Raw genomic sequence first — 12479 nt, forward strand, 5'->3', positions numbered from 1 at the left:
TGCTAGGCACTTTACACAGCATCTCACTTAATCCTCTCAAATATATATCAAGCAGATATTCCGGTGTTACAGATGAGGAAGCCTAGGCTCAAAGAAATTAAACAACTTTTGTCTAAATATATAATCAGACTGGAAATTCATTGACACAGATAATTGGTTATATTCATCTTTGTATGCTTACCTACTAGAACACTGTGTGGATGTCAAATAATTTAATTTTTAAATGAATAACTGGATGAAAAAAAATATTGGTAACTGAGCTAGAAAACATGAGAACTAGGGTTCAAAATCAGACTCTAGATGAGTGCAGAGCCAGTACCTCTTCACCCTGTCCCTGTGCTCTTCTAGGAAGTGTGTGGGATCCATTTCTGAATGAGGTCGCAATGCAGGGAGCTATGCATGTAAGTATAAAGATACATCATACTTACAAAGGTGCATGTATATTCCTCTTCAATTCTGTTAGCAATTTTGTAAATCTAGGGAAAAAAATGCACTTATTTCCTTTGCTCAGAATTTTATATGTGATACATAAAGCTGGATTTTTTAAAAATGGTATACTCACTATTTGTACATCTTCTAGTGCCTGTTGAAATACCAAAAGTCTCTCACTTGCTGTTTGCTTATGCTAAGGCCTCAGCCATCAGATATGCTACTTTAGCATGCTATGTAGCACGAATATCCAAGTTTATTCATAATATAACAAAGTGGAGTTTGTTTTTAGCACAAACTGAAGTTTGTTTCTTTCAAGAATGTGAAGTTAGTAGTTATGGACTCACTCATGCGGATTCATTACCATTAAACTATCACATTTTCTGTTTATGTTGATTTCTAATTATTTCTTCCCTTAAAAAAAAAAAAAAAAAAAGGAATGCCTCTCTCAGCCAGACCACAGCACATAATGATTCCCACTGTTGGATGAACACTGTTGGATCTGTCTCATGAAAAACGCTGTTATTACCACCCACTAACTCATCAACAGGTCCTGGCTCTCTACAGAATCTGGGTCTCATCACCCCCATCCACCCCCTCTTGTCCTCTATTCACCTCCACTTGGGAACATGGCCACTTGGAGAAGGGGAAGCTTTCCCTCTCTTAGCAACAGCTGGGGATGTTGATTCAGTACCTTACATTTTACACTCATAGCAGAGTGCTTTCACTTCACAATGGATTTTTCTACTTGCAGTTAGGAAAAAAAAAAAAAACAAATACCTCTTTATTTTGGTTCTATGAGTAGTTTGTAACAGTTTCAATAGCAGCATCAACTGTAGCTAGTCAGTTGGTCACAGGAAAGTTCATATGATTTTTACTACTTTTGAAGTATCAAATTTGAAATTAGTCCATAGATTTTGAATTAATTTAAGGAATTAAAGGTCATAATATTAAGATACTAATAGAAATATTAAATTAGAAGTAAAAAGCACAGTGTTGTTACTCTAAATTATTTAGACTGTTTCAATACGCATTGCTAATGGTAAGAATTTAGAAAAATACAAGGAAAGAGTATATGCAAGACTGTAATCTTTTTGCCTTTTATTCTTTCTTTGTTCTTATGACCTTTTATGTATTTGATAACTTTTTTACTTCTCCCCACTTATTGCCCCACACACACATACACAGAATGAAAATTAAAACCCCAAAGCAAACTAAAATTACTACTAGAGAAAGATGGGAGGAACAGAGGGGAAACGAGATAGTCCCAAGAGCAAAACACATGTAGATTGATGCACAGCGTCTTCAAAGATTGGAATCTGGATGTAAATTCCCAAGTTTGTTGCTAGTTAGAACATTCTCCTCTAATATAAAAGTTAATAAGAGAACATATTTTCATGGAATACAAGATGCTGGTTCAGTTCCAAGATCCATAAAATTAACACAAATTAAAGTAACTATATCAGGCAAAATGTGTTCTTTCCTTTCCTTCTAATATTTACTTAGAAATGCAGAGGCTACATGTACTTAGGTTCTTTACTTTGGCCCTCAAGGGATGGGAGGATCTGGCTCCAACCACCCTTTGTAACTCATTTTATAGCACTCACCACACTGCAGCCTCATTGGTTCCTGTCTTGTTACTCCTTGTGCCCAGCTTCTCCCACGGCTTTATACTGTTTGCATTGCTGGTGCTCTACCTGAAATACTCTTCCTGGGTTTACGTTATGACTCCTTCTTATTCTGCAGGCCTTGGCTAAGGAGTGGCCTTAAAGGGTCTTCCCTGACATGTATTTAAGGAAGCTTCCCAGAGTTATTCTCTGCCTTATCCACCTGTTTGTTGCCTTAACAACACTCATTACAATCTTTAACCATTTGATTCCTTGTTTACTTACTTATTACCTGATGAACATCATGTCTTCAGGAACTAGATTTCTTATTCATTCCTGCCTTTCCTGCATCACGTGAAATGTTGAGCACACTGTGGGTGAAATTTTTGTTGAAAACCTTAATCATAGTTTCCACAGTGTATCCATATACAGTGAAGCCTACTTGCATCTATCTTTCATTTCTAGTCCTGATTCTGTACTAGATGTGGTTAGGCAAAGCATAGCCTTCAGTTAGCAGGTTGGCACTGAGCTCCCAAATATTCATCATATCTTAGATTTCATGAATTCTACAGCTACCATCATTTGCTAGCCATTTTCTTAATATTTTGGGCTGACTTGATTTTAGTGGAAAGCCCAGCTATTTGCTGTTTAATGTTAGGTTTGTCTTATTGCTGTGGTTTTATTTTAAAGTATTTATAGAATATAAATATTAGACTCCCTTCAGGAAATTATTATTCAGGAAGAGAAAGAGAAAGAGTTTCCAAGTTCTCAAAGAAACCATTTCCATTAAAAACAGTACGTTTCCCCACATAATAATGGTGGCGCACCAACTGGGCTATATTCAGCAGCTGGTGAAGACATTCCTCTCTGAGACTCTTAGGAATTCTTTCAACCTTTGGTGTAGGCACAAACTTTCAGATTAAATGTTGATTTAGTAGGGCAAAATATACAGCAGACTCTATTATCCTAGCTGTTACAGTTCAATTAATGTCTGTACTTTTGAGTTTGATGAAAGACCAATAGAATTTGTATGTTGGTATGTGTGCATGCATGGGCATGTATGCATGCATATGTATATGTATATACGCATGCACACACATGCATATAAACACATATGTGCACATATTTAAATATGTGTATTTAAATAGCATAGGTGAATTTTAATTGACTTAATGGTCAAAACGTTGGTATATTAAAACCCTAGAACCATCAGATGATAAACAGTATTTCAAAAATGGCAGGGTCTGTATATATTTGGACATATAAACATGTGGTTCTTTCAATAAGTTATCAATAAAATATAATAATGAATAAACCTGTATTCACCCAAATATCATAGTTTCATGATCCAAAAGGAGTGTTGTATCCCAATAAGTAATTATATTTATTCAAAAAACCTTTTGTACGTATTTTGCTATCTATACCTAAATTTCTCAAGTTGCCTAAATGGTTGTAGAGACCCCGCCATTGTCAGCTCTACTTTAGAAGCTTTAACACATGAACAAATAAGAAACATTGACTCTGAATATTTTCTTGGGTTGACTGGGCAGAAGTTTAGAGAGACAGCCAAATAATTCAAATTTTTAACATTAGACTTTTCTTAAAGTGAACATTGCCAAACATTCCAGAGGAATCGGGAAACATCTCTTAATTTTCAATAAGTATAATATTACTCCAAAGTTAAATGTGACTCTGTAATAATCAAGTCCCAAGATATGGTAGAAATGCATTGTCCTAACTTAGGCAAGAAAAAGCGCCACACTTTCTCTAAGGGAATGAATTACTGAAGTAAATGACACATAAAAAAGCTGTTATGTGGCTTCACTTTGAATGATTGATTTCATAATTAAGCATTCAAAGTTTATGTAATTGGAACTTGATTTCTTTGCCAGATATTCCTAGGCATAGCCCACTTAAATTATTATAGATACTTTCTGTTAAATATTTACTATTTTAACTTTTTTTTTTTTTTTTAGACAAGGTCTCGCTCTGTCATCCAGGCTGAAGTGCAGTGGTGCAATCTTGGCTCACTGGAGCCTGGGCCTTCTGTGCTCAAAGGATCCTCCCACCTCAGCCTCCTGAGTAGCTGGGACCACAGGTGTGGGTCACCGTGCTCAGCTAATTTTTTTTTTTTTTTTTTTTTTTGGTAGAAACAGGGTTTTGCTATGTTGCCCAGGCTAGTCTCAAACTCCTTGGCTCAAGGAAAGTGCGGGGATTACAGGTGTGAGCCACTGTGCCTAACAACATGTTTATTTTTTTTTAATGTAGCTTTTTTATATGTATTGTGTTCATTCCTTCAATAATCAAAATCACTTTATTGAGAACGTATTCAATAAATAGCTGCCATGAATGGAAGGTGGGAATTATCTCAAATTCCTGAAACTATAGAGGAAAAAAGAAGAAGAAATTATCAAACCATGAGACCTCTTCCCTTAGGAAGTATACAGTCAATGTGAGCACACTTCTAAAAAGAGAAGGCATGGAGGAAAGGACAGATGTAAAAAATCCTTTGATTGTAGAATTCAGTTGGTCTCTTCTCTCTACCCTGTCTCTTAAGGCCACTGCATGCAGAAAAACAGGCAGCGAATGTTGTGCAGACAAGTATGCTTTGGAGAGACTTTGTATATGATGTTTTTGTTGTTGTTAAAACTAACTTAGATCAAATTTGTGAGTTTATTAATTTTTAATTAGATTATAAAATCAATGTTGCTTTTATTATCTGGCACTTCTTTTCAACTCAGTCAAGCCTGTTTTATTAGTCTAAAGTCTACTAAAATTTACATTTCTGGAAATTAGCTACAAATAAATGATCAGCAGTAATTAACAGCATGCAATAGTGGATTTTTTTCACATAACAACTTACAGTAGCTCTTAGTACATTTGTAACTGAGCTTTAGAAGTAAATTAAAGTAAAGCAAATGCTTGAAGCTTGCACTTAAATTGTCACAGAAACAGAATTTAGTTCCCAATAATGTATTAGTTGATTCATCATAAACATTGAAAACAAGTAGCGAAAGGCTGTATATTGACCAAATGTTCTGGTTCCATTTAAAATTCTATATTCTGGATGTTTTATCAAAGTTGAATTAACTCTTATGATAATAGCAAGTCTCTTAGGAATGGTTGCATTAGTTATGTATCACAAGTTAAAGGTTATCAAATAGTAGGAAGCCTTCTTTAACAGATAGTGAAATTGAAGTTTCTTACTCAGGGAGTGTTGACAGTTCAGACACTGAAAGTAGGTTTAAGTTATGTATCAGTGTATACCCTTTTCGTACAACTAACCATAATAAACAAGAAATAATACTTCCCTCTGTCTTAATTTTAAGGATAGACATATTAATTTCATTGTGTATGTGACACATTTTTAGTAGAAAGTCCCAATTTAAAGTTTCCATGAATTATGCCCATTTTCCCATTCATATCTACCCCCATTACACATCTAAAGTGTACTTATATATAAAGATATAGTTACCAGATATCAAAGATCTCTATTTTCACCTCTGATCTAAACTCACTATTTTTCCAGCAGATTACAGCATTCATTTGAGTCCAAGTTTGAAGTTTCGAAATAAATGATTATGATAGCTTCTACTTACTTATATCATAAGGCAATTACCACAGTTAATTTAGCATTTGAGTATGCTTTGAAAGCAACAGTGAGTCACCTAGAAATTCAAAGTATTGTTTAAAGCTGCTGATAATACATTTTGTTCTCTTACCAAATGTCCCCTATTTTGCATGATGTCCTCTTTTTCTTTAAGTTTTCATTAGTTCCCCCCTCTCCTTTTTTTTTTTTTTTAGGCAGAGTCTCACTCTGTCGCCCAGGCTGGAGTGCAATGGCGCGATCTGCGCTCACTTCAATCTCCAACTCCTAGGCTCAAGCAGTTACAGTCGCTGGGATTACAGATGTGCACCACCACACTGGGCTAATTTTCGTATTGTTAGTAGAGATGGAGTTTCTCCATGTTAGCCAGGCTGGTCTCAAACTCCTGGTCTCATGTGATCAGCCCGCCAGGGATTAGAGGCATGAGCCACTGTGCCAGGCCCAGTAGCTCCCATGCCTTTTCTAATTAAGTAACCACTGTCAGAGACTCATGTGAACATCTCCAACAGCCACTCCAAAGTAAGCTCCATCTATTAAGCATCACTCTCTGGATATTTCACAAAATCTGCAAAATTAATGATTCCAAGCCAGGTTTATCTTTTTAAACATCGGTATTCTATGCACCATGCTCTACTCTCCAGCTGCAGACTTTCACTCGCCTGGTAGCCCCTCCCCTCTCTATTCACTGGCTGGACCTAGAAACACACCTTTTCAAATCCTCTTTCTTGTTCAGCCTACATGCCATTGGCCACTATATTTGATTGATACCACCTCCTAAATATCCTTGAAACATACATCCCTTCCTCACTACATTATATTGCCTCTGCCGTGTTTTAAGTTATCATCAGCCTCTTACCTTGACCACTGCATTATTCTTTTCCTAGTTTGCATGCCTGCCACACTGCCAGGGAAATTTCCTTTCCAATTCAAATCTTATATTTCAATCACTAGTGTGATTGAAACACCCTATATTTACGGAAGAATTTCACTGGCCTATCTCAAAAAAGTTTCTGTAATCTAGATCTATTTTATGCTTCCAATCTTCTTGTTATTCCCCATATCTTCATTCCCCACTACTTATGCACCAGTTGCATCAAACTCATGCCAGTCTCCTTCCCAGCTTGGGTCATTGTAGTGTTTCCTTCTCTAGCCACACATGGCCACTTAGGTACTGATAAACTCCAACTCGTTTTCTAAGATTAAGTTCAAACATTGAGATTCTGTGAAACATTCCCTACCTCTCCACCAACAATTTCAAATAATAGTAGGAAAATATTGTTTGAAAAAGGTGATTTAGAAATGCAAAATGAAGTTAATATTGAATGGGTAATAAAAAGAAAGACACATGAGAAAGTAAAATTCTATTTTCTGTCTCAGAATCACAAGATTTTATGGCTGAAAGTGTTGTTACAGTCAATATAGACCAAAGTTTTTGTGGTTTCCATATAAAAAGTAAAATCTCTTGCCTTAAAATGAAGTTTGGGAAATTTGTACCTAGTTGTGTAATACTGACTGTGTAATTTGTGTGATCCTTATACGGCATTCAAGAAAGCTGTCACTATACTACATAACCATAAAAAAGTCTAGACTCATTGAATCTGAGCTTCATAGTCTCCATTTCTCTCTCTTCCCACAGCCAACATTTAAATCTCCCTGAAGAAATAAGGTTTGCCATCATTTGATATTCAAAATTCATTGCCCATATTCAAAATTCATTGATTAAGACACAAAATTTTATTGCAAGTTGGGACAACTAGGTCTTTCTTGCTTTTCCAAAAATCAAATTTTTAAAAAACCTTTGCCTAGGAAATCAAAATATGAAAAAAAAGCAAAAAGAATTATTGTAGCACAATGTTGACTGTGCTGCATTTCATCAGTAAACGTTTTAGAGACAGAGGGAATCAAGCAAGGTATTTTGGCACATCTCATAATTTCAGTGGATACGGTTACAATCATGAGACTTACTCAAAGCTCTCTCCTGGAGAACATTCCAAACATTCAAAACCTAGTTTTAAAAATAAAATTTATCTTAAGGAATGTCACTTTTTGAAGCTCTGAATATGTAAATCATGTTTACATTAATAATTGATATATTTAAAATTATATCATAATTGGCAAAAGTTTCAGAATACATAAAATTAGAACTGTGTGTTTTCTTTCAGCAGCCACATTTCAGAGATAGGGATGGATTGGCATGGACCAATATGGTCCATCTTCCTTAAACCCAGAGTCTCTTAGTGCCCTGAGTGTGAAGCACTTTTCTTTCAAGTTGAGGTCCACTCTTCCATAGACAATTCTATGAAAAGGTCTTACAAGTTTTTATCTACACCTCTTGCTTCTTGAAATGGGTAATGATAGATTCTGAACACGTGTCTGAACACATGGAAATCTCTTGCCCCTTTTCCCTTCTAGGATCTTTGCAAGCTTACAATATGTACACGTTTTCTGTAAGTCACCAAATGATGAGTTACTGGCATGAAAAATGACCCTGTTACTTGGAAAGTAGTTTCACTTACAAGTCCCCCAGGCCCTGTAATGTCTAAACCTCCTGTGCCACTTTATGTGACTGCCCCACCCCCACAGAGGAGCATGCACAGGAAAAGCAGACTTCCCTTCCCCCACACATTTCCTTAGTTTATTTACAAAACGTCTTGGAATGAGAATGAGCTGCTTGTGGTTCCTGTGGCTGATTTGGGGATGGTTTCCTACAGGCAGAGGATGCTGGTCAACCGAATGACCTCTCTGTAACTAACCCGTGCACTCCTGTGGTAAGGCTGTTTGGTCTTATGGGTACCTCTTCTAACTAAGCCTGGAGGGATTTGTTTTTGTGGTAAAGAACTTAGCAATAACCAAACGTCACTGTAAAGACAGACTTAACTATGCTAAGGTCCATCAGAGTCTACTCCTTCTACTACCAACAAAAGAAGCCAGAAATACACTGGGATGCCTTTAGATTCCTGTGCATGAATCTTTCTTTCTCTAAGGATTATGATTTTTTTTTCCTCTGGCATCTTCAAAGGACGATAAAGCTATTAGCAATATACTTGAGTGAAGAACACAATAGGAAAAGAAATAATCCTAAACACCAGCTATATGAGAAACGCCCCTTAGCAGTTTTTATCAGCTCATGCAGAGGTAATGATGACTAGTTAATAGTCAAAAGAAGATTTAAAGTTGTGATGATCTTAAGTAAGCATAAGTCTCCCAAATATTTGTTTCTGTTTGTTCAGACTTGCTAACGAACACTCTTAACTCACACATTGGTAACTCTTGAAAACCCTGGAATGTGTGTAACAGTGATTCTTAAGGTAGACTGGTCCATTCTCACCAAATATACATTTCACTCGAGTAAGTAGAAGATGAGGGCACAGAAACTGTAAGACTCCAGTCCCAAAAGAGAAAATATTGAACATAAATTACCATAAGTAGTCACAGATCCACATGGAAATACTGGTGAGATAAGCATCACATTTTCACCATTATATCTATTTGAACTGGCAATGATTAAGCTCGTGTGAGAAGAAATATTTCATGAAGGAATTGTGGGGTGCTCAACAGCTAACATAGTTCCAACATCAGTTTGCATTGGATCAAAAAGTAAAATTGTGTTCTCTAATACACCACAGTTCAAAACAGATATTATAAAACTTAGTGTCCTTACTCAAGTTAAGCCCTAGTGTACATTATTTTACTTACTGAAGAAATTAGAAATATATGCTTATCCTCCATTACGTAAATGAAAAGCAAAGCAAATGTGTATTAATTTCACTGTGTAAATGAGCACAAAATTACCAGTCCCCAATCTCCCAGGGTGCTAGTTCAGTGAGGATATTATATATATAAAGAGAATATATGTATAATTAGTTATACATAATTATACAGTATATATTACATATAAAGAGAATATGTATACACACACATACATAGATAAGTCCTTTGAGGAGTATATTCTTATTTTTCAAATGCTCAATTTTAAGAACTTTGAAATTAAAAACAATATATGTGCTAAAGGGAAATAAAAGATCACAAAAACTGGTAGGAAAAAAATCCCACCTCATTTACTCATTACCAACAAATTGAAACCTAATGAAAGAAAATGTATATCCTGCCCAGAAAATGTCATCTAACTTTTATATCTGTGGTTTAACCTTTGTAATGTCTTTCTACATTTGTCTCCGCAGTGCATCCTAACGTCAGTCAAGGCTGCCAAGGAGGCTGTGCAACATGTTCAGATTACAATGGATGTTTGTCATGTAAGCCCAGACTATTTTTTGTTCTGGAAAGAATTGGCATGAAGCAGATTGGAGTATGTCTCTCTTCATGTCCAAGTGGATATTATGGAACTCGATATCCAGATATAAATAAGTGTACAAGTAAGTGCCTACACGAAATTGTATTTTTATCTCATCCTTGGTGACTTTTCCAGATTGAAATGGCCTCTAATATATTTGTGATATTCAATGTTAAGTAAACAATAATGTTTATCTGATAATTAGGCTAAACCATATTTGGACTTAACCATCAGAACCAGAAAATTTTATCACTAACTTACAAAAAAGCACTCATGTTTTGGTTTTCTTTTTAATTCTGAAAGCAAAAGCTGGGAATGTGATTATTGCTCATTGAACCTATAGAAAAGTACTGTAAGTCTCAATTCCATCTGAGTTTCCATTATCAACACAAAATCCAAGTATTAACTAACTTGTCGAATCATTTCAGCTATTTTGACTTCAAGAGAGATTCCAGAGCAACTGAAACATTTATTTATCAGTGGGAAATAAATGTTGGGAGTACTGTCATCTGGACCCTGAAAACCTGTTTTTCACACTGCAGACCAAGTGTGCTTTCTCAAAAATGTAAATTAGGAAATACCACTCTATTCAAATATCATATGTAGTTCCATCAATCTCTCCAAACTCATCTCCTACAACTCCCCCTCAGCCATTTTGCACCAGCCTCACTTGCCTTCTTGTAAGATCTTCTCACCTCAAGCCTTTGCAATTATGTTCTACACTGGCTGTTCTAGCAGTTGGAAAGCTTTTTGCCCACATCTTTGCATGGCTGGCTGTCTTATTTCATTGATGATTTTGCTCATATGTCACCTTCTCAGAGAGACACTCCATGATCATCTTTTCCAAAATAATCAGCCTGTTCCCCCGTCAACCGTTCTCCATCTCTTTTTCCCACCATTTGCTGTTGTTTTTGTTGTTGTTGTTGTTGTTGTTTGTTTTCCAGAGCACCTATCACTTTGGAACTAGACTGCTTGGTTTCAAAAAGCAGTCTGATCTGTTGTCCTGGGTTAGTTTCATACCCTTTGTTAGCCTGAGTTTCCTTATGTGTAAAATGAAATTATACCAATGACTACCTCATTGGATCGTTGTAAACTTTAAATGACTTAATAATATTGTAAAACATTATAGCAATCCTGGCTTACAGTAAGCGCCATATAAGGGTGAACTATTTTTACTGTTTACCATACGTCCTCTCCCAGGATGTAAACTTTCTGAAGCCTGACTCTTACCTCTCTTGTGCATTGCTGTCAACCAATATAGAAAACAATGCCTGGCACATAGTAGGCAATCAAATATTTGTTGTAAGAATCAATAGCCCTCAAGAACAACACGAAGGCAATATCCTTTGTATATTTTCTTAAGGTTCTGATGAAACATTTTCACTATCACTTAATATAAACAGATATTTCATCTTATAAATATTCTTGGCTATATATATATACAAAACAAAGATTTTTTTCATAGGACAATCAGTATAATGATTTTAAAATCAATAACCAATGTACACCAACTAAATCACTGTGGAGGGATCCTGAATTCAGTCTGGCAAAATAATTTTGGACTTCAGGTGTTTATTTGATACTAAAGTTGTGTGTGCCTGTGTTTGACACATGCAGAACATAAAACTTTATGTTTTAAAGATAGTTTTATGTTAAGAGAACATAATGCAGGCATATTTCTCTTTCTTTTTTATCTTTCAGAATGCAAAGCTGACTGTGATACCTGTTTCAACAAAAATTTCTGCACAAAATGTAAAAGTGGATTTTACTTACACCTTGGAAAGTGCCTTGACAATTGCCCAGAAGGGTTGGAAGCCAACAACCATACTATGGAGTGTGTCAATATTGGTAAGGAGAACCTGGAATAATTTGAAGAAGTGATAATGTCAGTCTCCATGGAAGTGCTTTTCAAAGTCCTTTGTCAAAAGAACTTGAAGGTTCTTGGGCTGAGATCTCTTAAGACTGTCTCTATCCTTCTTTATAAAGATACTCTCTTAGAGGTGTTTTTTATAACCTTATCTAGTATGTATTATAGTACAATTTAATACAGTGGGTGCTTCCTTATTACTTAAGGACTATCAATAATTGTTTCAACTGTTCTGTTTATGATAGATTTATTTTTATTATTATTTAATGACTTTTTATTTAAATTATTATTTAATGAATTTTATTTAAGTAAAAATTCAGTCAAGACACACACACACACACATATATATATATCTGACAGTGATCTGTTATGTGACATACATATATGTCTTGAACTTAATTTTTACCTTAAAGCAACAGTTTCATAAAACACCTAAGTCTGATCTCAACTAATGACCAAAGTTATTTTCCAAGGAGGGAACATATATTCTCTTGACACAGCCCATTAATGCTCAGTAAGTGGATCAAAGACCTAGGAACTGGAAGTGATTTAGTTGAAATCTCACTCTTTTTCTCTCACACTGCTATGCTGAAATATTCTGCTTCCACGGGTATTGATATATAATAAAGAGGATTGTGGACTTACTCACACTGACAGATTGAGATAGTCCCTGGGTCT

General features: G+C 35.5%; 1 protein-coding gene across 1 annotated transcript in view; it reads left to right on the forward strand.

Annotated features, from left to right (window-relative positions):
- RSPO3 (R-spondin 3) overlaps positions 1-12479 on the forward strand; it is a 76598-nt gene that overhangs the window by 20344 nt on the left and 43775 nt on the right. Inside the window, exons 2-3 of the mRNA XM_025383096.1 lie at positions 9825-10016; positions 11636-11782. Coding sequence (XP_025238881.1) covers positions 9825-10016; positions 11636-11782 — 339 coding nt within the window. The remainder of the gene's footprint in view (positions 1-9824; positions 10017-11635; positions 11783-12479) is intronic.

The sequence above is a fragment of the Theropithecus gelada genome, chromosome 4, assembly GCF_003255815.1.
Source record: "Theropithecus gelada isolate Dixy chromosome 4, Tgel_1.0, whole genome shotgun sequence".
In the NCBI taxonomy this organism is placed as follows: domain Eukaryota; kingdom Metazoa; phylum Chordata; class Mammalia; order Primates; family Cercopithecidae; genus Theropithecus; species Theropithecus gelada.